At 54.1% G+C, this 26,281-nt stretch overlaps 1 protein-coding gene across 1 annotated transcript; it reads right to left on the minus strand.

Moving 5' to 3' along the window:
* Positions 1 to 293: 293 nt before the first annotated feature.
* FRMPD3 (FERM and PDZ domain containing 3) lies at positions 294 to 25,980 on the minus strand (the record flags this gene model as incomplete). The annotated part of the gene is made up of 11 exons (XM_083876577.1): positions 25,881 to 25,980; positions 24,742 to 24,849; positions 24,116 to 24,247; positions 23,469 to 23,588; positions 23,194 to 23,330; positions 22,304 to 22,427; positions 21,625 to 21,714; positions 19,805 to 19,984; positions 8,927 to 9,071; positions 3,954 to 4,775; positions 294 to 3,154 (listed from the first exon to the last, which is right to left on the minus strand). Exons 2-11 carry the CDS (start codon positions 24,844 to 24,846, stop codon positions 294 to 296), a joined length of 4,716 nt encoding a protein of 1,571 aa, XP_083732703.1. The 5' UTR covers positions 24,847 to 24,849; positions 25,881 to 25,980.
* Between the last annotated feature and the right edge of the window lie 301 nt (positions 25,981 to 26,281).

Below are 26,281 nucleotides of genomic sequence, written 5' to 3' on the forward strand. Positions count from 1 at the left end.
TGGAACCAAACTGGTGTGGAGATGGGGTGCCTGTACCTCCCAAATACTGTCACCAACAAGCCAGCGTGGGAGAACAAGCAGAGAAGCTGCTTGAACCCCCTTGACCAGCTGATTGCACAAGGGCACAAATTCACCCTTCAAACCCATCACCAACACAACCATCCATCCTGCAGAGATCAGAGTATCTTGGCTCTTGCAAACCCTGGGCCTGCAGATGTGGCATCCTCACCAGACCTGTGAGATTTGAGAGCACGGCCGGGCTCACACTGCCTCGTTGGTCTTCACAGCTGGCTTTACTTATTGATCAACGTCTTTAGGGAGCGTGTGAGAGTGCTCACCACGGTGGCCACCGTGGCTGACTGGCGGGCGAGCTGCTCCACGGTCTGCTGGTGGCTCAGCATCCTGGCCGTGGACTCCTCGGCGGCCTTCAGGAGGAAGGTGTAGTTCCTCACCACCTCCTCCACCTTGCTCAGCAGCTCTTGGCGCTGGGACTCGGAGCGCACGACGTACACCAGCCTCACAAAGGTCTCGATGAGGCTGCTTAGCACCTGGAAGCTGCTCGTGATGGCCGAGAGCATGTGGCTGGGGCTCTTGTCCACGGCGGCCACCCGGCGGCAGGACGCCCGGAACTCCTTGAACTTGAGGGCCAGCTCCTGCTTGTACTCAGCCAGCTGGGAGATGTAGGGTTTGCAGTCCCGGACCTCAGGGCTCAGCACGCACTGCCTCAGGATGGTCAGGAGCTCGTTGGTGTCCAGCTGCACCTGCAGAAAGCCGTTGGGAAAGCTGTAGGTGTGGCCTCGGAGGGTGTTGATCTTTGCCAAGCTCCCCTCAAAGCTGGAGGTCCTTAAATCTATTTCCTGGGTCTGGCTCTCGTTGGGACTGCTGCAGGCTGTTGCGTCTAGGACCTGAAGAGTCCTGCTCATGACTGGGACCATCTGATTGTCCAGCTTCATTCCCGGGAGGATCTGCATGGGGATGGAATAGGACAGCTCATCCTTCTCGCTCCCATCATCTGCAACATCACATTTCCTATAGTAGAAGCAGTAGCGGATGGAGCAGCACTTCTCATCCTCCATGTCTTCATCCCGCAGCTCAGCAGGACTTGGATACATCTCCTCCTGGACAGAGAACACTGCTGAACCCTTCTGGTTCTTTTTGTCCTGTGCTATCTGGACGTAGGAGGGCTCAGCCACTCCAGAGGCTTCCTGGATTTTGCTCTTCAGAACAGGACAGAGGATGCTGGGCTCAGGCTCTTTCTGGGGGCCTTTCTGCTTGGTCGTGTAGATGTTCTGGCAGACATCAGAGGCCAAGGATGTCCTATCAGTCTTATCTATTTCACTGACACTGTAGCGACGCAAGAGCTTCCTGTAGTGGGGTGCACCCATGCACTCCCCTCGGGAGGTGCACGTGTTCAAACAGGACATGCCATTCTCTGGGTCTGACCGGTTGTCTCTGGACTCTAAGCTTGTAGATCGTATCCGTTTGCCTTTGGAAGGGCTGCTCATGCTGCTTGTCAGCCTGATGGCTTCTACCTGCTTCTGGTCATCTGCAACTTTATCCCTGCCTCGCCTCTCCAGTTCTGGGACCACCAGCTGGTTGGGGAGTGGCCTCATTCCCCTGCAAATCCGCTTGCAGTCACAGCTACGCCGTTGCTCCCTGGACATCCCTGGGACTTTTTGCACAGGACTGCTCCTCAGCTGGCAGCTGCAGCGCCCAGGGGCAGGTGGGTGCAGATACTCCTGTGGTGGGAGGTCACCTTTGCTCTTTGGCTTGAGCAGCTCTTCAAGGAATTCCAGCTCATACTGCTTCACCTTCTGCAGCTGGGCCTGCCGCTCGTCCGTCTCCTTCTTCAGCCGGGTGGGAAATGTTGCAGAGAACAGGTTCCTAAGCCTGAAGGGAGCTTTTGGGGCTTTGGGTTTAGCTGGGACATCAGCATCTTGTTGGGTTACCTCCAGGACTTTTTCTACTTTTTTGGAAGGCACAGTGCTAATCTGCAGGCTCTCGGATCTGGGCATCAGCTGGATTGGCCCTTTGGCTTCCTCACTGGTGCTCCTGAAAGTGCTACCAGGTGATGGAGAGTGCACATTGCTGCTCTCAGCTTTTAAGATTTTGGCCGAGCTTTCCTGTTGTGTTTTCTGTCCTTGGTTTGAAGGAGCTGTGTGTTTCTGCAAGACGAGGCTTGTGGCTTCCCCACCTGCCTTCTGACCTGTCTCTCCGCTCACAGCTTTTCCTGGAGCATCTCTACTCACTTTTTGCTGGTAGCTTTTAGAGGCAAAAGTCTTACTGGACATCATTTCCTCACCTGCTGAGGCGAGGTGGAAAGCTTCAGCCTGACTGCCAGGAGCTTCCTTAGGACTTGGAGAAACTTCACAGTGCTGCTGCGGAGAGAGTTGCTGCTGCTGCTGACAGTTGCATAATGTCTCTGCAGTTTGTCGACCTCCTTTAAGTGCCAAAGGCTTGCTGCTGGCTGGTGCACAGCTGCTGGTACCATTCATGTTCTGGTCTTCTTTTAAGGCTGATACCACTTGGGGAGCTGAGGCTTTTGCATTTGCCACCTGCTGCAGAGCAGCTGAAATGATGGCTGGAGTTACACTGCTTTTCTGGTCCAGGAGGAGCTTGGAGCTCAGCTGCATCTCTTTGGGCATCTTCTCTTGTAGATCCTGTGCCTGCTCCCTGCTCGGGGCTGCTGTGGCATGCAGAGACACCTCAAAGGCAGCTTTTGTGTGACCTGCACCTTTGCACTCAGAGCTCGGCACTGAAGGCCCCTTGCTCTGCTCACTAAGCTGGGGGGTCAGCCCTGGCTGGGCAGCCGAGGTGCAGCTTCTCTCCCCGTGCTGCTGCTCCTGCTTGCTCTTGCAGTTGGTAAGGCTGGGACTTTGGGTAGAGAAGGCTGGCTTCAGTGAAGGGTCCTGGCGGCTCAGGGGGTAGGGTGAGGTGAGGACAGCCTGGGCAGCACAGCTCTGGATTCGGAAAGGCAAGTCCTTCCTGGCCAAGAGGTTTTCTTTGTTGATGTGTTGAGTGAGGAAGTAGGCTGCGTTCTGATGCTGCTTCATAGCAGAGACCATCTCCGAGACATCGGTCAGCTCTGAGGAGTTGGTTTCGTGGCCAGAGTCCAGGGATGACTCAGGAGTGATGGCAGCCAGGACAATAAGACCTGAGGAGGGACACAAAGAAAACCCCACAACAACCCTCACACCACAGTGCTGTGTGGAGGAGAGGGGAACTCCTTGCTGCAGGAGGGTCCCAGGAATGCAGGGCACATTGGAGAAACTTCTGTGACTTCTCACAACTAAGAGTTAAGGCTTGTAAGGGAGATCACTTTGTCAGCATTGAGCTGGCTTGATAGCTCAATTGAGCAAGAGCTTCTGGCCCAGGAAAAGATCCTGTGAGGCCTTCCATTGTTGGTGGTAGCAGAGCTATAGGGATGTGTATGGCACAAGAAGGAAAATTGGGCAACAGGTACTCTGCCATAGTGAGTAGGGCAACCCAGGTGGGAGGAGGGACAAAAGACTGTGCTGCCAGCAGGATGGTCCCAGAGTCACCCATCTGGCAGCAGGTTTGCCTTGTGAAGGGCTCACACATTGCAAAACCTGGGTGGGAACCTGCAGAGACAGATGGCCAAAGGTCCCAGCTGAGTGGGGTCACAGTGGGGAGGAACTCATGCTCACAGCACTGGTTTGTTAGAGACTCGCCCCAGCATCGTGGCATGTGGCAGATATGGGATAACCAAGAGACTCCTTCAGCCACTGTCAGAGAGAGGAGTCCCACCTCAGCTTCTTAGAAATCTTCTGAGCAGCAACTTGGCTGCTCCTGCTACAGCCTGCTGCCACAGTTTTGTTTTTACTACAAGCTGCTTCACAGTCACTTATAGGATGGGAGGAAACTAAAGGGAAGGACGTACAGTAGGAAAGAAAGGCTATAGGGAAAAAAGGGAGTCACAGCCACTAAAATACCTGCTGTCTGCTGTGGTGGGGGATGTGGACAATCCTCTGAAGCAGCCAGGGCTTCCAGTGCCTGCAGGGTGGACACCAGGGCATCGTCCAGCTCTTGGGCGTGGTCTCGGACTGTCCGTGGCTGCACGTTGTCAATCAGAGTGACCGGGATCTCGTCGTAGAGGATGCCACAGAGGTGTCTGCCCTGCTCCTGGCTCTGGGCAGCTGCCCGGCGCTTGGGATCATCCTCGTCAGAGCTGTTGTCTCGGAATCCAGGAGGAGGAGCAGCGATGGCAGGGAGCAGGGACGTTGTCTCGTCTTCTTCCTCGTCATTCCCGGGAGGGGGGAGTGACATCAAGTCCACCATGTTGTCACGGGTGCTGCCAGGCTTGCCCCCCGTGCCCGGGGCCAGCCTGCCCTTGATCTTGGCTTGGCAGGACTCGCAGTACAGGTGGGAGGCGTCGCTGCGCAGGTGGGTGTCGATGGTGTGTGCCCTGGCCCTGCTGCCGTGCCTGTCCTGCTCAAGGCCATCCGGGTCATACTCCTTGGCCGTCCCGTTGTAGCCTTGGCCAGAGCTTTTGGAAGTGGGGTCAGATTTGGTCCTGGGACGAGTTTCCTCAAAAAAAATCAGGTTTTCATTGATATCCGTCCCGCTCTCTCTCTCCTTCCTCTGCTCTCGCATGTGCAGGTAGCAGAAGCGGACGAGCTCCGAGTCCGAAGCCCTGGTGGCAGAAGGCCCGGATGCTCCGGGGACAGTGGCAGAGCCACCCACCAGCCCATTCTCTTTCTTTCCCATGTGCCCTGCCGTGGCAGGCCGGTGGAAGTTGTGTGCGTTGATGTAATCTAAACCAAAACCACAACAGGCACGTTAGCAGCGGCACCAGGGGGAAAGGGGGACAGCATGGGGAAGCTCCTGTTCGCCCTGGAGAAGCATCTGTGTGCTCTCTGCCCTCCTGCCCTCAGCACGCTGCACTGCAGTGGGACACCCACCTTCCCTGCAGCACCAGGAATGAGGATAGAAGAAATGTCCTGTACCATAGAAGGAGTTGGAAGGGACATTTAAAGGACATCTGGTCCACCTTCAACTAGATCAGGTTGCTCAGAGCCATGTCCAATGTTCAAGGAAACCTTGAATGTTTCCAGGGATGGGAACCTGTGCTACACCTCACCACCCTCATCATAAAAACCTTCCTCCTTGTATCTAATCTGAATCTACTCTCTTTCAATTAAAAACCACTGCCCCTTGTCCTATAGCTACAAGCCTTATTAAAAAGCCTCCCTGGAGCCTAATTTTCTCAAGACTAAAACCTCCAACTCTCTCACCTAGAAGAGGTGCTCCAGCCCTCTGATTATCCTCATGGCCTCCACTGGACTCACTCCAACAGGTCCATGGGGACCCCAGAGCTGGAGGCAGCTCTGCAGGTGGGGTCTGACCAGAGTGGAGCAGAGGGGCAGAATCCCCTCCCTCCCCTGCTGCCCACAGGGCTTTTGCTGCAGCCCAGGACACACTTGGCTTTCTGGGCTGGGAGTGCACATGGCTGGGTCCTGTCCAGCCTCTCATCCTCCAGGATCCCCAAATCCTTCTCAGCAGGGCTGCTCTCCATCTGTTCATCCCCCATCCTGGACTGATACTGGAGGTTGCCCTGCCCCAGGTGCAGCACCTTGTACTTGGCCTTGATGAACCTCATGGGATTCCCCTGGGCCACTGCCTGAGCTTGTCCAGGTCCCTCTGGATGTCACTCTGTCCCTCAGGCATTTCAACTGAAGGATTCAGCTTGCTATCATCTGCAAACTTGCTGAGGGTGCGCTTAATTCACTGTGTCCTTGATGAAACAGTCCTGGTCCCACTACAGGTCCCTGAGCTTGATCCCTCTGCTGTGGGCAGAGCTGGGCAGAGCCAGAGGGGGGCTGGCCAGCACAGTTGACACTGAGACACAGATGTGGGTGCTGCATCCCTGATCCACCAGCAGTATCCAGAGGGCATCAGGAGCAGCCTAGCTGCTCCAAAGACCTCCAGCCTCAGTCTGCTACAGCTCACACGTTATATGGCAAGCAGGAATTGTTGCCATTTTTGGGAAATGTTGGCCACACCAAGCGGTGCTCATCAGGAGACAACTAAAAGTGGAGTAATATTGCCTTTTGGGGAGACATCCACTCTAGTTTGGCTGTGTTCAAGTGACAGACACTGCCCCAGCCCCTTGTCCCTCGCTGCCCATGATCCATGTGTTATCTCTATAATAACAGCTATTGGATCAGGCTGCCTATAACAGAGCCAGTTGCTCTTGCTGTTAAGCATCTCCCAGTGACAGGCTCCCCTTGTTCCCTTGTGCAGGGAAAGTGGCTGAAATACTGCTTGAATTTCTGGCCAGTGGTCCCTCCTCCCTCAGGAGGGACATGTGTCTGCATTGCAGGTTGGATTGTGCAGCTGTGCTGAGAGCCACTGCCAGGGGATGCAGGTTCTGTCTTACCAAGGATAAATTAAATCAAATAAATCCTAATTAAATTCATTAGCTCAACAAATTGGACAATTTGTCTCCCCAAACACATGTTTGTGTTATACTGTTCATCACCTGCAATGCTAAAATCCCAATAAAAAACAAAATCTCTTTCATGCCTGGCCGTGGCAGCACTCAGGAGTGACAGCTGTGTGAGGGAGCACAAAGGGGACGTGTGGGCTGTAGCAGGGTGACAAAGGCTGAGGCAGAGCCTTGCTGGCTGCCCATGCCAAGCCAAAGTCTGCTGCTGAATGGGGCCAAACCCCTAAAATCCAAAATCTGGCTGCTGCGTGCTCAGGAAGGAGAAAAACTTCCTGACAAGGAGCTGAGAGAGCAACTAAGGGCACAGAGCTGATGGTTGATGATGGCTGATGGTGAGAGTGGGGAGAAGAAGGGACAGGGAGGTGAATCACCTGTGTAGCTCCAGCATGGCACAAGGGAGGGCAAGGCTCTGGCATATGGCTCCACAGGGAAATGCAGAGAGCTGGATCTAGCTGACAACGTTCAGACAGCGTGTGCATTTCTAAAAATGTCTGCTGTTCAGCAGGAGGCTCTAATGGGCCTCAGGGAAGATGGATGTGCTCCTCTTCTAGGTAAAAGCATGGGCCAAGGCTTGATTTTACATTTAAGATTCTGGCACAGTCTGCCTGCAGCCTGGGAAGTCTGGGCTAACTTAATTCATCCCAGAGGGGCTTTCTCCTGCAAGGATGTGCTAATGATCAGCAGTCGCTGCTCCCTATGATCCTCCCAGCTCTGACAGCTCAGCCTGCAGCCCTGAGGAGACCAGAACTGTGAGCACACTGTTTCCCCAATTCACTCTAAATTCACTCCTCCTGAAGGGTGCCTGAGTGACTGAGTGCACTGGGTCTGCTCCACTCCACTGGTCACAGGGGTTTTCACTGCACCCAGGAGGACAGACCAGGCCATCCAGAGAGGGGCTGGCACAGATCCATCACTGTCCTGTCCACAATGTGACTCTCACACTCAGTCCCACCCCTGCAGACTCACACTGGTTTCTTGAGACTGTCAAGAGCAGGGCAAGATCTACAACCTTTTTTGGCAGAGGTTTGGAGCATGGCCCTGAAGCAAAATCTCAGGAAAAAATTCTGGCTAGAGTGTGGAAAAACACCACTTGCACATGCTGAGACATCCCCTGAGAGGCCAGGAACCGTGGGTGCTGCCAGCCTCCTTCCCAGCCCTTGGGTATGGGATGCTCTCCACTCCTCTGACTCCCCACAGCCACACACCCCATGTGTCCCTGTAGCCCATGTCAGGGTGGCATAAGCCAGGGAAGGACCACTCTGATGACAGTGAAACCAGTTCAGCTGCAAACACCCTCTGCTCGCAGCAAAACGTGATTAAATACATTTCCACAGGGCAACCAGGGCAGAGCACAGTGACATCTGTCAGTCAGAGGCACTGAGGAGGAAAGGAGAGGAAAGTACTTATACTTACACCAAAATCACCTTCCAGGCCTTTTCTGGATTCACTGAGGTTGCTGCAGATGCTTTCCTGATCCCTCTTGTGAGTGTGTCCTCTCACAAGCGCCAAATCCATGTTCAGGTGCCTTCCTCAAAGGCACCAAGTGCTTTCCCAAGGACCCTGTGAGCTCCCTGCACTCCTCCCACCTCCCCAAGCCAGGCCCATCTTGAGAAGGGAGTTTTGACACTGGCAGCTAAACTGAGGACTTGTCACAGCTCTCTGGAGCTGCAGTGTCACTTGGGAGGTCTGGGAGTGACCTTCCAGAGGCATCTGGGTTGGTATTTTGCCCATCTCCAGCAGCTGAACCCATGTTTTATCTTTCCCTATACAGAATATATTGGATGCGAACACCTGCATGGAACAGCAGCATGTAGTTCATGGTTGGCTCTTGTTTGAAATCACTCATTGCTCTTTCTGGAGGGTGACTCACACCTTGAAGTCCATCCTCAAGGGACAGCACTGGGACAGAAGCTCCTGCTGTGTCCAGACCAGCCTTCTGCTCCCTGAAAGGCTGGGACAGCAAGGTTTCCTTCCTGATTTAGGAAATCAGCAGAGCCCCAGGCTGGAGGCAGCAGTGCCAGAGGCAGCAGGAATGCAGTCCCCTGAGCTCACACACTCAGCTGGGTCTCTGGAGCAGGGTGCCAGCCAGGGAATGTGTGCTGCACCCCTGCAGCAGTGCACAGGCTGTTCTGTGAGGGCCCAGCTTGTGGCTGGCAGCTTTACAGGTCTTCTCCAACAGCACCTCCTGGAGCTGCTCCAGGAGCTGCCACAGCTCATGGTGAGTGTTTAGGGCCTGAGCTGATACCACAGGTCATTTTGGCTGATCCTAAATGAGGACCTGTCTCCCTGCTCCTTGCTCTCTGGTTAAAGAGGGAGCCTGCTGGTTCTCCAGGTGGATGGGAGCAGAGGGAAGGTGTCAGAGAAAGCCTTCACCTTCCTAATGCTGCAGAGCACTGAGGGAGGGAGGGGAGGGAGGCTGGGGAAGGGCTGGCACAGAAAGCAGAGGCTGAAACGTACCTGCCTTGATAATCTGAGGTGGGGGAGGCTGGCTGGGGGCCCTGGACAGGATCATCTTCTTGGAGTCCACCAGCAGACGGCAGTAGCCCGCGATGAGGCAGGCAAAGTTGGTGGCCTCAGGCCACTCCATCAGCAACACCAGCGGCTGGAAGGCAAGAGAGGCAAAGAGCATGAGGGCCCCTGACTCAGCTGATGGGGACCAGAGCTCCACAGGGGCTCTGCTGGGCCCTGCATTGGTGGAACTGGTGCTCCCAGCACTCCCAACATGAAAAACCAGCCAGGTGCACAGCCTTGCTCCAGCTCACCCAACACATGGCTGTGTGCACAGTCTGCCTGTGGCTGTGATTCCTGCTTGCTGACTCCCCCAAGGATGAGGGACCCACAACAGACCCTGTGTCTCCATGTCAGTGCTCTGTGCCCACCTGCAGGCACCTGTTCAACCATCAGGGCCTTGGGAGGAGTGCAGGGAGTTTGTGGATTCTCCAGCTGCCAGAACCCCTCTTTGACTGCAGGCACTGTGTCTCCCTCCCATAAATGAAAACACCTGCTTCCAGCAAGATGCCAAAGGGGCCAAACCCCATTACAGGTTCCCCCAGCTACCACTCTGAGACTGTGGATCTTATTTAAACCTAACCCTTTGGAAAATTAAATTTGTGCTTGGGAGCAGATGGCGCCTTCCCTTTTAGGAGAGCATTTATTTGCATGCTAAAATAGATCTTTGCTTTAAAGAGAAATCAAACTCAGACATGATCTGTGTGACACAAATAACCTCACAGCACAATCTAGCAGCAGACAGTGCAACTCCCAGTTCCCAGATTGTCCCAAGGAGAAGATTAGCTGGCCCAGGGAAGCTGTTGGGGTGGGAATCACTCTTACCCACCCAGTGAGGTCCTGTGCCCTGCTGGGACCAGGCTGGGCAGAACAGCCTGTGTCAGCACAGCTCACTTGAGAGGTCCATGCTCCCTCTGAGCCCCCAGCACTGCTCAAGACAGACCCGTGAGATGGAAAAAATTGACAAGTGCCTTCAATAGTGATGGCAAAGGCAGCTCCTGCCCTCACCTACCCCTTGCACAAAGCACCTCTACCCAAAGCACCTTTTTGCCCAGGTACAGGGGATATCTGAACTGCTGCTGTCTCAGGCTGCCTGTCCTGCCATGCTCAGCCTCTTGCACACTGAGAGCCCTCCAGGACTCAGAAGAACTCATTTACCACACTCAGGGAACACCAAGGCTGTTTTAAAAAAACACTTAAGCCTACACAGTGTGAAAAGCATTAAAGCTATTTTGGTTTTCTCGTTTTATAACCACGAGAGGTTCCTGGTACTCACTGGCCAGTTTTGTGCTCTGCTTAATATTTGCTGCTGTTAGCCATGAAGCCAATTCTGGGAAAGGAAGGCCCACCTTAGGCCAGAGTGTCATTCTCTGGAAAATAAAGTGCAACAAACTTGAGTGTGAAACCATCACCCCTGTGTGTGATCCCCAAGCCATGCCAGCCCCTGGCAGGGGCAGATTTCTCCCAGGGCCAGGGTAAAGAAGTTCTCTCTTTGGCTGCTGTGCAAGAAGATAAAGGAAAACAAATAACTTGATGTGGAAGAGAAGGAGCCTGACAAGTGAACCTCCTCTGCTGAGAGGCTCTGCCCCTGCTTGACAAGGCTCTTCCCGAATCTTGGAAAATAAACCTGAGATGACACAGATCAAAAGGGAAGTATCAAACCAGAGGGAGAGGAGTGAAGGGATTCTCAACATAGCTCAAGGGAGGCAGGCATGCAGTGGTGAGGGGGTGACACCTCTCAGCCCAGCTCCAGTCTTGACATAAGTGATGAAAGGAAACCGTGTGCTCTGTGTATGAAGCATCTTTAAAACAAGTGGCTTCTACACAGGGCTGAGCCCTCCTGGGTTTTTCAAGCCATCTGTTGAATGAGGACATATTTGTGCATTTTCCCTGCTTTGCTCTGCAGGGTTTGGAGTGTCAGCAGCAAGGGAGGGAGCAAATCCCAGTGGGAGGGAGGCAATGGCTGACAAACACCCACTGCTGGGAGATTCAACCAAGAGGCCAAGCTGGGCTGAAAATCCCCTTCCAAAAGGAAAACCAGGGCATAGTTTCCACCATGAGTGAATTCCACCAAGGCAGAATGGCACAGGGTTGTGAACCTTCACTGCCTCCCTGTCAGTGCTCACCATGCAGCCCCCAGGGCAGTTCCAGTGGGGAACAGCATCTCCCATTTCCACCTTTGCTCAGCTGCCTCTGCCTCAGGATGCTCCCACCCATCCAGAGATGGGACTGTAGGTTCTTGCTGGCAGGAGGCACCCCCTGGATCAGTCCTCTTGAAGGGCAACAGGACTGAGATACACCAACCCTGACTGGTGTTTCTCAACTACAGAGGAAACACCAGGGTGCTGTGTGCTCCCTACCAGGTCTGCAAGCAAGTCCAGCCCCCACAATGGCTTCCAGCAATAAATGCATGGCATGCTGGGGTTAACTGTGGCATTCTGCTCTGAAAAGGAGGAATCTTAAAGCTGATTAACATTACAGCTTAGAAAAGATTACTCTGATATACTGACGGGGAAGCTGCGTGAGAGTTCTTCTATTGCCAAGTGTTTAAATATTGTTATTAGGGATTAAATCACTTCAGGTGCAGCTTGGAGCCATCCCAAATTGGTATTTTCTTGTGGTTGTGTGATCTCCCCATGGCCTGGGAGCCCACAGTGCCATGGGTCCATGTCCTGCTCATGGATTATGAGCTGTTTACAAAGACACTGGCTGTGAGCAAAGCTGCTGCAGTCAGGCTGTGCATCTCCCTTGGCCTTGGTGTCTTCTCTGCTGCTCACCAACAGAGCTCTGGCACAGGATCTGAGCCTTTCCCACATGGGGCTACAAGGCTGAGTCTCTCTCTTCCACTCCACTGGGTAGTTTTGCTGAGATTGCAACAGCTCAGCTGCCTTTGAGATGTCCACCCTGCTGCCACATCCCCCTGAAAGATCTGAAAGTGATTCAAGGGGTCAAGAGGCAAAAAGGCAACATGATTGCAGCCCTGTTCCCTTGGGAAATGATCCCACAAAGAGGAGGGACCGGGGTGGCAGTGAACAGTGAATGGAGGTGTTATTTTTAGGCACTGGCAGCCTTGCTCACCCTGTTCCATTGGGCAAAGCTAACGAGGTGAGGAGACAGCCAGGCACGGGCCAGCTCAGCAAATATTGACTTTGTGAGCAGGTGCACGAAGCATTTCCAACTCAGGGTGCTGAGGGGTTTACATGGCAAATTCAGGGCAGCTTTGCTGGGAGCTGCTCTAAATAAGAACAGCTCTGAGGAACTGCAGTCTGTGCTTTGTGTTTCCTTGTGGCACCCAGGGCTTCTGGCAAATGGGATTCACCTCCTTTCCCTCAGAAACATCCTGCAGGATGAGGGGCAGTGAAGGCTCCTGTCTGAGGTCAGGACTGGTCTGGTGCCCACGGGGCTGGGGTTTATTTTGTAGCCCTTTATTTTATCCCTGTATAACTCCCTGCAGTTTTTTCAACTTGCTGCTCAATCTCAACCAAGCCCAACAAAAAGGCAGCAACCTGGAAAAGCATGAATCTTTCTAAGTTTTCTAAACCCAGTGGGGCAGAGACCTCCATGAGCAGCTGCAAGGCAGGGAGGAATGCAGCAGGGGCAAAAGCTGTGCTGTTCTTCTGAGCCCTGCTCCCTGCCCTGGCAGAAGGTGCAGAATCCTCTTTCCCAGCTGTTAATCAGGAGATGATGTTGATCACTGGTGGGGAAGAAATTATCAGCCTGGATAACCCCTGGCTGTCCTCCCACTGTGCACCTCTGGCCTGTCTCATGCCCACCAGCCCATCCTCTTCCTCATCCTCATGGGCACATTCCTGCTGCTGCAGCTCCTCAGTGGCCCCCAGGGCTCTGCTTCCTTGGGAGGGCAAAGCAGAAATGCCTGTCTGTGTTTTGTCAGGAGAGCAGCACCTTTAGGATGAAAACTCCAAGTTTTACAGAGAACCAAATTTACTGGGATAATCCTACTCTGGCTCTAAAAACTGGCCAAACATCAGATTCCCAGTGGGATGCCCAGGTAAAGGTTCATCTCTGACCTGTAATGTGCCAACATGTAAAGAAGCAAATTTTCACAAGGCTGCTCTTCCTACATCTAAATGGGTAATAGCAGCCTGAAATCATGGATGGTTTGATCTTTCGTGCATAATGGTTTCCTAGATTTCCTAGGCCTCATGAGGAAAGGACACCTTTTCATTCAAAGTTTCCTGCTTGGCAACAAGTCTCTATTCTTTACTGTGAAGTAAAACAAAATACATTTATACCAGATAGAAGAAATTACTTTTGCATTGACTTATTAATGATAAAGTGATTTTTCTATTATTCCCTGCTTTTAAGTAAGATCTCAGTGTCCTGCTGGAGGGTATTTTCTTGCTCAGACAAAGTTCTGTAGGAAATTTTCTGGCCAGGGTTATGCTAGGTGATTTTAACAGTCCTCATACTGAAATTAATTTATGACCCCATCTATTCATACTATAACCTCTAAGATTATATGCATTTCCTTTAATCTTCCCCCTTTATGGTGTACTTTGGGTCTTACCCTGCTTCCTTTAGTGCAGTGCAGCAGAAAGATGGGAGATGAATTTACATAATTTATGTTCCTTGGTTTACTTGAGGTGCACTGCCAAGTTTTTATTTAATAATACAGGCACCTGGGCCTAACGAGGCAGCAGTCAATTTTTCACTTCTACACTGACCTTTCCTTCTCTCCCCTTAAGCATTATTAACTCAACTCTATCAATACCAGGCTGCTTGTGACTAGAACCACTATTTCCTACTTCTTGATCAATAAGGGCACTGCCTTGGTTAGATGTGCAGGTCCCTCTTTCCTTAGAGGGCTGCATTTTTTGGTTGGGTTTGGGGCTTTTTTTTTTTTTTTTTTTTTTTTTAAGAACAAATCAAATTTGGCTTTGCAGGCTTGGAAATCTCCACCTCTTCACACGTTGTCTGCCTCTCCTGTTTCTGGCTGGCTCCTGTCCTGGGTGCCTGCAGGCAGTGCTCTGGGGGGTGCTGGAGCTGGCAAGTGCTTAGTTTTGCATCCCAGTGATTTGCTTTACATCCCAGTGCTTTGCTTCACATCCCATTCCTTTACTTCACATCCTATTCTCTTGCTTTACATCCCATCCTCTTGCTTCACATCCCATCTCCTTGTTCCACATCCCATTCCTTTGCTTCACATCCCATTCCTTTCCTTCAAATCCCATTCCTTTGCCTCACATCCATCCCTTTACTTCACATCCTATTCCTTTGCTTCACATCCCATCTCCTTGTTCCACATCCCATTCCTTTACTTCACATCCCATTCCTTTCCTTCAAATCCCATTCCTTTGCCTCACATCCATCCCTTTACTTCACATCCTATTCCTTTGCTTCACATCCCATTTCCTTGCTCCACATCTCATTCCTTTGCTTCACATGCCATTTCCTTGCTTCATATCCCATGCCCTTGCTCTACATCCCATGCCCTTGCTCCACATCCCATTCCCTTACTTCACATCCCATTCCCTTGCTTCGCATCCCATTCCTTTACTTCCATCCCATTCCTTTGCTCCACATCCCACTGCAAGCAGGGATCTCTGTCTGCCTTCCCACCCAGGTACGGAGCCAAAGGAAATCCGAGTCCCTCCCTCTCTCTTACACGAGGTGACAGCGTTTCAGAACGGTTTAATGCAAATAAAGGTTAATTCGGTGTAAGGAGCCAGAGCTGCGGGCCCATCATCACTCCAAAGCCTCGCTCCTCCTGCAGGAGAAATCTCAGGGGCTTCAGTCAGAGCTGAGAGGAATGTCAGCCTCGCCTGCCCTGGTGATTCTGATGAGGCTCCCCACTGTTTTCAGGCTGGAGTTTGGCAAACACACATTGGGCATTGGCCTCAGCCCCGCAGCACATCCCTGATCAGCTCAGGGGAGCACAGCCAGGCTGGGGCTGGCTCAGCAGGGAGGGCTCCGAGGGGTCCCATCCCATCACCTGTGGGAGGAAGGGGCTCCATCCCATCACCTGTGGGAGGAAGGGGCTCCATCCCAACACCTGTGGGAGGAAGGGGCTCCATCCCAACACCTGTGGGAGGAAGGGGCTCCTCAGCTCCTTTCCCCGGACAGGAGAGGGCTGAACCCCGGCTGTGCACAGTGTTCCTGTTTCCACGGCAGGCTGGGAGCACACCCTGGGACACCAACACCAGTACCCGGATTCCAGGCACAGCAGCAGCAGCCAGGGACCTTTCTGAGTTAATTTCTCCTTTGTTTTCCTCTCTCAAGTCTTGATCTCGGCTTAAGCGCCGGGCTGGCTGCAGGCCCTGCTGGGAGACCAAAGTCAATTACCCCGATGCCTTTGATGGAATTGTGCCTGGCCAGCAGCCAGAGCCTCGGGCTCCTGCCCCAGAGCCCAGCACAGGGACAGGGCACAGCCCGGGACAGCTCCTCTGCCAAGCTGCAGAGCCTTGTCCACGCTCAGGCGATCCTGCTGTCCCCCAGGTGTTCTTCTCTCATTCGCATTCAGAGTGCTTCAGCAGCCTTTGTCCCAATGTCAGGACTGTTAATAACAGCAGGGCCAGCGGTGTGCAGCTGTGTAAATCAGGACGGAGAAATGCTCCGCTGGAAAAGGCATTTCAGTAAGAACAAACCCTCGGAGCCTGGGGGAGCAGTCACCTCCCCGTGCCCCATCCAGGCTGCCAGCCTTGTCCAGGTGCCAGGCAGGAGATGCTGACATTGTCCTTGCTGGGATACTGGGAGGTAGAGAGGAGGACTTTGCAGTGCTGCACCGGGGAGGAAGGGAGATGCTGAGCCTGAAGCTCGATTCTGAGCTGGCTCAGAAGCATTGGCCACTCTCAAATGCTGCTCCCAGCAGGAGGGGGAAGCCCCTGGGAATTGCAGAGCTCCCTAACCCGGCAAGATGCACTTAATGCATAAAGATCACCTTGTGCCACTTCCCTGCCCCCAGCAAATATACAAACTCCAGAATCAGTGCCCAAACATGAGGAGGAAGAATGGAGAAGCAGCAACCCAAGCAGAAAGGAGATTTTCTCAGGTGAGAATGAGCTCTGGAACCTGCAAAATGACCACTGGCACCACTGCAGTGCAGCTGAGGATGTGTGGTCTTGCTCCCAGCCTCAGGCTGGCAACTTCCTCAGCGTTCCCAAGCAAAACTGCTCAGTCCCTCCATGACTTGAAACAAAACCTGCTCCTGTCCTCCCTGCAGCTCTCACAGACCTTGCAGGGAACAAAAATCCTTGCAAACAGCAGCAGAAGCCTGGATGTTTTTGTTCTTCTGTCCTGAGGTTGTGCAGCCCCTCTCTGAGGGGTTCAGCATTTGCTCCCCTCTTTGCCACAGTGGCAAAAAAGCTAAAGAAGGCAAAACAGAGGTACCAGCCCTGGGTTTGTATCCCAAATGGGCTGTTTTAAACAGAAATTGAAGACCAGGATGGAAAAGCTCCAAAACAAACCAATTAACTACCTAGTGAATAATTCATAAGACAAACAGTATTTCTTTTCCGCTCGAAATAAATGCAAATGGTTTATGATGTCCTCAAGCCTGTTTGTTACCTGAAATTCTCCCCCAGCTCCTTCCTGGCAGGTGAGTCTGGGCTGTGGTTGCAGGTTGCAGATAAGGATGTCTGGACTGTAGTGGCTGGTTTGGTCAGGGTGTTTACACCTCCCAGCCAAGGGCTGCTCCATGACCTGACCCTTTTTTTAAAACTCATCATTTTAACTACACTTAGAAATTCAAGATGGTCTTTCTGCACAAACCCCTAAACCATCATTGACCATCTGTGTTTCCACAGTAACTCAGCGAGCACCTCCTACAGATCCAGGCTGGGAGCTGCCCCAGCACCAGCAGCAGTGCCAGGCATCAGGGGGAGATAGCCCAGGGGGACATCCCCTCCTACACTGCAATCCGTGGAGCTCTGACAGGCTCCAGGGGTGACATGGATTTGACAGGTCCCCAGAGCAGTCAGGACACTACTTTGAGCCCTCTAATGGTTTGCAACTCATGGCAGAAACTGATTGATTTGCAACCCAGGGCTTTAGCCAGTGGCACGTTCAGTGCAATAGAATAATTGCAAAGAGCAGATTAGCACTGTGAGGTAATGATCTTTTTGCCTGCTTTTCTTAGCCTGCCTCATCCATCGCTGTCCTGCGTAGGATTAGCATATGCCTCATTTTGGAGCAGACGTGCTGGCTTTAAAACCCCAGCCCTTCGGATAATGGCTAAATGAAGACAGATAACAGCAGCCTCTGCCCTGGCACGGTGCTGTTGAGCCTGCTGAGATCCATAAATGGGGTGCTTGCTCCACTCCAGGCAGGCAAGAGGGGCTTTTGGTGGCCAGAAGCAGCTGCCTGGAACTTCTCATGGAGATAAAGGCATCGTGCATGCGGACGTGCTCGCAGCAAGTATGTGAGCTGGCTTCCTCCAGGGAGCTGGCTTTTCTCCAGCCTTTGGGGGGGCTGGATAGCAGGGTCACAGGAGAAAGTCTGCTCCTGCAGCAGCAAAGGGCTGGTGGAGGTACAGAGTGGATTTTTGCAGCCAGGAATGGCTGTGGAGAGCAGCGCTGCAGGAGCTGTGGACAAGCTGTGTGGGAATTGCCACCTAATTCAGAGCAGATGGATGCCAGCATCACCTAAGCCTCCAGAGCATCTGTCCCTCCTGTGGCCAGTCTGTACTGGGGGGAACAGTGCTCTCTTCCACACCAGGGAGAGCACAGCAGCACCCCAAGAGCTCAGTGCCAGCGCCATGGAGCTGGGTGATAATGGGGACAGCCACACTCAGAGCACTCACAGTGAGCCACGAGCAGTAACAGGGTCATGACCAGCCTATTATTAATGCATTAATATGGTGATTTTATACACACAAATCCCAGGGGCGTGGGCAGCAGGAGGAACCAGCAGGGTTACTCGTGGTGCAGGCAACATCCCCTGGTTATTCCTGCTCTCTTGAGGAGTAAATTGATGGATTCCTGCACAGCCCAGGCAGCTGGAGGGGCTGGGCAAGGAGGGTTCCACCTGCCCAGGCTGCAGCAGGGGAGCCTGAGGGCTTTGGAGGGTTAGGACAGGCACAGCAGGACAGCAAGGCTTTAACTGCACAACAACTGACCTCAGTGGGATGCAGAAGAGGGAATGTTAAAAATGTTACAGTTGACCAAATACCCACTGAATTAGGAATGCAAAAAAAAAAAGGGCTTTGTCGATGAGGCTGTGGAGGGGAGAGCTGCAGCAGAGGGGATGAGGATTAACACAGCTCTGGCAGAGGCTGCTGGGGTGTTACTGCAGGTTAGCAGAGCTGCTGGACCAGGCACAGCCGCAGCAGGAAAACAGACTTGGAGGAATTAATGAGCCAGGTGGGAGAAAGTGCTAAAATCCACCAGGACAGAAGGCAGCAGGAGAATCCTAAACAAATCCACCATGATTACATCTGTGAGACTCACACTGACACAGTGCAAAGGAAGGACTGCAGGGAGGCTTTGAGACCTTGCAGGAGAGGGAACACAGAGACAGCTGGTAAAGCAGCTCAGCTTCATCAGTCTGGGGGGAAAGAGGGATGAATGCAGGGCCAGGAAAGCTGACTCACAGCCAAAGGCTCCGAGGGCTTGTGCAGATACACCTGTGCACCAGCACCTCCCTGCCCCACAGAGTCCTGGCCCCACTGTCTCTGCCAAGCACTGCTCCTGACGAATTAACTCCAAACTCAATCCTAACTCTGTCCTGTTGAATTCAAAGTGGGAGGAGAGGAGCAGATGAGGCTTGGCATTTATCTGTGGGATCTCTGCCTCTCAGCTGTCCTTCCCCAAGAGGCAGGGAGAGCTGGCTGCAGGGAGGCAGTGACACTGAGGATGCCCTGGAGACACACACACACCTATCTGCCTTTGAGTCTGTCAGGGACATGTCCCAGCTTGTTAAAAACCTGAGCAAAAGCCAAGGGAAGACCTCCTGTGGCTGCTGCACTGGGCACCAAATAAATAAATAAATAAATAAATATCTTATTGTACTGCTGACACTTTTCCTGGAAGGTTTGGGACCCATGAGGGGTGGCAGGGCCTGAGCACAGGGATTGACTATCAGAACCAGCTCTGAACTACAACCAGCAGGAGATGGGGGATGATAACACACAGGGCTCAGGGGGCCATGCCAAGGGGTGCTCTGGGGGCTGAAGAGGAGGATAATGGCAAGATACCCAAGGGGAGGCTACTGGGCCAGGGGGACACTGTGCTCACACTCAGCCTGACACCTCCTTCCCATCATTTCCACTTTTTTCAACAATCCTGCCTGACTTGACAAGTTCCACAAGTGCTACTAATGCATGAAACCTCCCAGTCCCTTCCATGAGCTGCACCCAGCACAGGTATGGCCATGCACTGCTCCTCTCCAGCCCTGAGTAGGGGTGAGGTGCTGTCCTGCCTCCAAAGGGTCCTGCTACCTGCCCCTAGGACCCTGCTTGAACCATTAGGTGGGTGTTTGGATCATGGCCAGAGTGCCACCACCACCTGCCCTGTGGCCCTGGGTCATGGCCAGAGTGCCACCACCACCTGCCCTGTGGCCCTGGGTCATGGCCAGAAGGCCACCATGGGTCATGGCCATGCCTGCCCTGTGGCCCTGGGTCATGGCCAAAGGACACCATGGGTCATGGCCATGCCTGCCCTGTGGCCCTGAGCAGCAATCCCTGCCTGTACAGCACAAGGAGTCCAACCAGCAGGGGAGATGCTGCAAACCCTGGTGTGAAAGGGGTTCTGGAGACTTTAGGACTCCCCAGGCAGACTGTCCAGCACACAGCTGTGACATGAATCCCCTCAAAAGGCTGTCCCCAAACCCCCAACCCCATCTCCACCCCTCCCTGCCTCCACCTGTGCCTACCTTGGCATCCAGGATGCTCGTCTCCACCCGGGCCACCCCCTGGTTCTCCCTGAACAGCTGGATCTTGCTGACCTTGCTGAACTCTGACAGCACCGTGGTGAGGTTGGTCTTCAGGTCAATGACGTGGCTGATGCCGTGCCGGGGTCCCACCAGCAGGGTGGTGGCTGGCTGCTTCTCGTCCTGGTGGCACAGGGACATGGGGAGAGAGACAGACAGACAGACAGGGGTCAGCAAACACACCCCAGCCTTGCTGTAGGACATGAGAGAAAGATGAAAGGCTCTAAATGTTTCAGAAGGCAAAGAGCATAGAAAAAAGGCTTTTATTGTCTAATCCTTACTACCTTTTATAAGGTGTTCCCATACAGACTGAACATGGTTGGTGAATAGGAACGACACCTCTCTGATCCCATTGGTTAAACCAGAGAAACACCTGGAGAAAGATTGTTTTGAGAAAGGAGAGTTGTTTGCCAAGATTGTTTTGAGAAGAAGCTTTCTTGAGAAATCTTTCCTTGGGAAAAAATTAGCAGCTGCCAGCAGGCTGAAATCTCTTCAGATCCAGAAATATCAGCCCACACCCCAGTGTGGCACAGGCTGCACCTGGCCCTCTCCATGGAGCCAAGCCTCAATGCTGGCAGCTTGGGCAGGTCCAGGATGGCCCTTACAGAGCTGTAGGTAAGGCTGGTGCCAATCAACCTGCCCCCCTGAGCCCCTTTGCAGAGCTGGGAGGGGTGTGCAGGATGCCAAGGCTGTTTAAAAGTAAAGCTCTGAACTGACTGTCCACATGAAATATTCAGGCTCACTGGTATCACTACACTGAAGGAAGCGTGTTACAAATCTGTCTGATCTGACATTGCCTCTGAGAGAAGGAAGCAGAGGAGGGAGTGAATGTATTTCAGAAGAGAAGGAAGACCAAAGCCTTCCCTGGAAATCGAGATGTTTCTTGCTCTGGTCTAAAAGGATGCTTCAAGCCAAGTGTGGAGGGGAAGAGGAGCTGGGCAGAGCATTGCAGAGGATAATAAGGGAATACTTTTCACCACTTCAACACAGTTCAACACACAGGCTGGCTCAGAGGCATTGCTTTGGTGTCAGAGATTTAAAAAAAATGCTGTCTACTGCTGCCTGCAGTGTCAGGAGCAGGCTCTGACTGCTCTGCCATGGCACCAACTGATTTCCTGCAGGCAGCCCTTTGAGCTCTGAGGTGAGGGGCAGAGCAGACCAAAGGCTGACAGAGATGGGACCCAGTAGGGAAAGCACAGGAAGCCAGGGAAGTGCTGACACCACAGGTGGAGGTAAAGGGAGGGATGGCAGAGAGGGGACACCTACATGGGGACCTCTGGGTGGGAGGTGGAGTGGGGGGGATGAAGGGCTGAGCCTGGCAGTGGGGAGCCTTTGTGGGAGGCTTTCCTCCTGCTGAGGGGGTTTGGGTGAGCAGTGGAGATAAGGATGGCTGTGGCAGTGATCAGGCTGGAGCACCTGTGACAGCCCAGCCGAGAACACAGTGGCCTTGGCCACGAGTTGCCCTCCTCCAGGATGGATGGCAGGATGTGCCAGGGCACAAACACATGCCTGAAACTACTCCAACCTCACTGAGCAGGTCATGTCATCTTTCTGGCAAGGACAGAGCAGATCCTGACCCTCCAGAACTGAAATTCCGACCCACTGACAGCAGAGGCTCCAAAGGCTTTTCTGGGTGGGCTTGGAGCTCAGCAGGGCAGGGCAGGAGACTGAGGGAAGTGCTTTCTGTGAGCCCCCATCTCCCCTGGCTCCCCCCCAGCCCCAGCCAGGAGCAGGCGCACCCCAGCCCAGCCTGAATACCATACCAGTCCCACTGTGTTGAAGAGAACCCCAGCAAAGGTGGGCAGCTCGTTCAGGATCCTCAGGTACTGCAGCTTTGCCTGGGCTGTGGAGACCTGACAAAACACAGCACACAGATGATCACCATGAGCACCTGAGGGGGAAGAGATGCAGGAGGCTGGGGCAGACTTGGGGGCTCTGGAGTTGGGGTGCAAAGCAAGTTGTCAGGCACAGGCTGTGCTGGCAGAGAGTCTGAGCTGTGGGTGAGGGGGGTCCCCACTCCCCTGCCTTCTGGAAAGCTGTTGGGAGGTAACTCAGAGCAGAAGGAGCCTCAGTGCTTGATGTGTAACCCCCTGAGATGTACAACCCTCCCTGGGGAGCTGCAAAGGCTGCAGGGACCGAGGCAGTGGCTCAGCAGCTGCCTCCAGAGCTTTGCAAGCCCAGAAGCAGAGATAACAACGAACTGATGTGTGCCACTTCAGCCAAGCTTCAGCTGATCTCAGCCCTGAGCCTCACTGCGCTCCCTGCAATCCAGATCAGCTCTTGAAAGAGGATTCAGGAGAGAGAGTGTCTACCTGGCTGTCTGGGATTTATCTCCCATCCCAGGGGATTTAATAACAAGCGTCCCCAGGAAGCTGGGGACAACAGGCTGGGCTGGAGGGCAGGCTGCCCTCCCACCAGCCCTGAACAGTGGGCTGGGCTCACCTTGGTGCCGCCAGGCTGGTGCTGGTGGGCTTTGAGCTGCTGTGAGAGGGATTTCCGGAGGCTCTTCTCTTTGATGAGCTGCAGGAGTGAGGGGGGCAGGAAGGGCTCCAGGCCCCACTCCTTCCTGTGGGGAGGGAAACCTGCATGAGCTGCCAGGTCGGAGACACTGCCAGCGGGCAGAGAGGGACAGAAACTGTCCCAGAGCATCCTCTTGCCGTCAGAGGGAGCTGGAGCCTCACCAGCACGTCCTTGGTGACACAGCCAGAGCAGCAGCAGCCCCCAGCTCGGGTCCCCAAGGGTGACACAGCTACCAGCATCAGGCTGGGGAACAGCAATGCCACACTCTGCAGCAGACCCCAGCTCCCACTGACCTTCATGTAAGCTTAGGGGATGCAGCGCAAATTCCCAAATCTCTTTTGGGGTTCTCTGGGGGTGACCCCTCCTTCCTTCCTCCCTGTGCTGACTGGGCAAGGCCAGCCTGCACAGATGGGCTGGGTATGGCTTTAGGTCCCCCAGGAGCCACAGGAGGGCTAAGCCAGCGCTGCACAGCTCGGTGACAGGCTGAGATTACACAGCCACATCTCCTTGCCTTGGATGCAGGTGGAGAATCAGCCCAGGTTCCCATGGAAATGATCCTGGGCTCACAGCAAATGTCCCCAGCCCTGGCTGCTGCATGCAGGTGATGTCAGTGTGAGGGGGTCTTACACAGCCCCACGGTGGGACCAGGGGCTGGCTGTCACTGCTGCCAAGACCCTGAGCCACCACCCAGCTCAGGGGGGCTCTCAGAGCATCTCATTCCTCACACCCCAAAACGTGGCTGTGACACAGGGACACAGGGACACAGAGAAGGGACAACAAATGGACGCCTGGGGACAGGGAGGAGGACTCACTCCACGTTCTTGAGGGAGACCTTCTGGCTGGGGCGGGTGGCTGAGACAGTGATGTAGATGTGGAGGGCAGCCAGCCCCAGCAGCATCTCCGGCTTGGGGTCTGTGCCGAAGCGCTCTCTGATCACATCATTGCGGCTCTGCGGGAGGGAGGAGAGGTGTCCTCAGACAGCCACAGGGACAGGCCACTGCCACCTGAGGGCTGCCTTGGCTGCCACCACAGGGCACAGCCTTGGCAGACGTGTGGGCCATGAGCACCACCAGCTCCCAGGCCCTACCTGGATGTACAGGTACTCGAAAGCTGCAGGGTCCCGGCGCAGCAGCTCCACGGGGTCCTTGGGGAAGAAGCTCACACGGAAGAGACATCTCATGCCGTGGTAGTGTGTTCTTTGCACAACCTGTGGCAGGAGCAGAGGGGAGCACTGAGCCCAGGAACCATTGGCTGCAGGGCATGAGATGCCCTCACCTCTCTTCTGGTGTGATATTTGATTTCTCTCCTTCATGCACCACCTTTCACCCCAGCACCATCCCAGCCTTTTTTGGTGTGACAGCTTTGCCTGGTGCTGTAGGGTTTATGCCACTCAGGCTCCATGATTCCCATTTTATCCCTGCTTCTGGGCAGCACCAGCTTATTGGATCGCCCAGTCAATGAGTGATGCTCATGAGTGCTGTCTGCAGCTTCCCAGGCTGGAGCACAGAGCAGCTCCACGGTGCTGTCAGTGTGGGATGGATAAACCCCTGACTCTCTCCCTCTTTGGACACCCTTTTCACCCCTGAGCCTGCAGGACCACACCAGAGGCAAGGAGAGGCTGTGCCACCCCACAGCACAATCCCAGCCAAGCCCCACACTGAGGAAAGAAGAGGCTCTCTGTGCCCAGCCCCTCACCTTGGCCATCCCAACACCCTCCCACACCCAGCAGCTTACGTGGGCCAGCGGCTGCTTGTCCTGGAGCAGCAGGAAGCGGTGGCTCTGCTCCGGGCTGGAATACTCCAGGACCAGGGCAAAGTGCTCGATGTGTCTCAGCGACAGGCGGTCCTGCAATGTCACCATCACGTCCTGCAAATGCCACGGACAGCCTTGGGTGGGAGGCACTGGATACTTCCTGAGGGGGAGCTGGGACCTCTCTGAGATCCCACTCTTCTCTGGTAATGGGGGCTGTGCCAGGATGAGGCTCAGAGGGTCCACAGGATGGCACCCAGTGACTTTGCAGAGGGAGGTGACCAGCAGCCAGAGCCCCAGCAGTTGGGATAACACCGTGGTGGTGCTGAGGGAGATGGCCCCTGGCAGGAGCACCCAGCCTGGCTGGAGGGCAGGCTCACAGCAAGGAGAGAAGTGAGGAGAGGCAGAGAGCCAGCAAACTCCCACCCCTGCCAGCTGCAGAGCGTGCTGCCTGGGGAGGCAGACGGGCCATCCATCATGCCAGAGCAGCTCACAGCCAGCCCAGCACTGCTGTGGTGTTTGTGCATGGGAAACAGGAGAGGAAAAATGGATTGGGCAGGTGGGAGGAGAGCAGTGTCATGGTGTTGTGGGGGGGGATAGGAGGGGCTCACCTTCACAGTGGTTCGGCCATCGAACGTGAAGGATTTGATCTGCCCGTTCTCCAGGAAAACCTTCAGCACGTTGGGAATGAGCAGAAGAGCTTCTTTCTTCAACATGTCCTGGCATGTGAGGCCGGCAAAGGGGGAGGAGAGGAGGGTGGGGGGCACGGAGAGACGGAGAGAGGGTGGGGAGAGAGAGAGTGTCAGTGATGGAGTGCTCATGGCATCCTCTGCTGCTCTGGGCTTTTGTGCTAACAGGCACATTTCCCCTGAAAAACCAGCGTTCTGTTGAGCCATCAAGAAGCACAGAGCTGAGGCAATTCAGAGCTGCCTGACAGATTCAGCTCCCAGCAGCTGCAGTGGGAACAGAGCATCTTGCTCTGTCCAGCACATCCCAGGGCCCATGCCTGGCAGCCTGTCCCGTTCCCCAGCTGGTGTCCCAGAGGGGAGGAATGGCTGGGGCAGCTCAGAGCTGATCCCCCTTTCCTGACCCTTACCCCAAGCCTATCCCCCCCTCAATCCTGCACATCCCCTCTGCAGGAAGTTGGGAGAAGGCTGATTTTATTTGGTGAGAAGCATTTCAATCAGATAATTACCTAATTGATTTTGCTTAAAAATAGAATGTGCTAGAAGCGCTTTACAGGGTTGGTTTTTTTTTTCTTCTCAGTTTTGTTTTGTTGTTAATAAAACCTTTCAGCAATTAAGAGATAAAAGCACTGGGCTGGAACTCTTCATCTTCCACAGCCATTCAGCAGTGCCCTGGTCACCCTGCCCCACATACAGGCACTCCAAAACTTTTGGGATCAGGCTGGAAGCCACAGATATTCCTTAGGGTGGGCATTGGCATTGCCTGGATGCCTCCCCTGGCTGCTCAGGGGGACTCAGTTGAGACCAGGTTTCTAAGGCCAGTTTTTGGGGCTCCTTCAGAGGGACAGGGGAGGACCACAGAAAGTCCCCCCAGCAGTGACCCAACACACTGACTGTGCCCAAAGGCATCTGTCCTGTGGGGCTCCCCAGGCCAGACAGCTGCTCTCACCTGCAGAGCCCAAATCGGGGATGAGGAGCCCTGTGGCCCCCAACCACCTTGCACCCCACAGCCCTGGGGACACCTCAGGGGGCTGAAGCACAGGGGAAGGCAGGGCAGCACTTACTGGGTCTGTCTCGCCGACTGTCACCTGCTCTGAAAATCGGACTTTGGCCGGGTTGGACCGGAGCTTCGCCTTCTTGGCTGCGCTGATGAAAGCAGATTTGGGAGACTGGAAAGAGAGCACTGAGTAAATCACCTGCCTCTGCCTGCCTTGGAGCCATGGTGTGGAGAAAGGCAGACATGGGGCCTGGAGGAAACCCCTCTGGAGCCAGTGTGATGATGGGGAGTGGGCAGCAAACCATGAAATGGAGAGGGTGGAAAGCAAACCCCCTTGGCTGTGGTTACACAGCACTGCAGGCAGGGCCAGAATGATGAGCAGCAGCCCCTGAAGTCACACCAGCAGCATCGGTGTGGCAGGGGGGCTGCACTCCAGTGAGCACCTGTGCCTGGCACCCCTTGTGCAGG

Source organism: Zosterops lateralis (assembly GCF_965231275.1).
Source record: "Zosterops lateralis genome assembly, chromosome: 21".
Taxonomy (NCBI): domain Eukaryota; kingdom Metazoa; phylum Chordata; class Aves; order Passeriformes; family Zosteropidae; genus Zosterops; species Zosterops lateralis.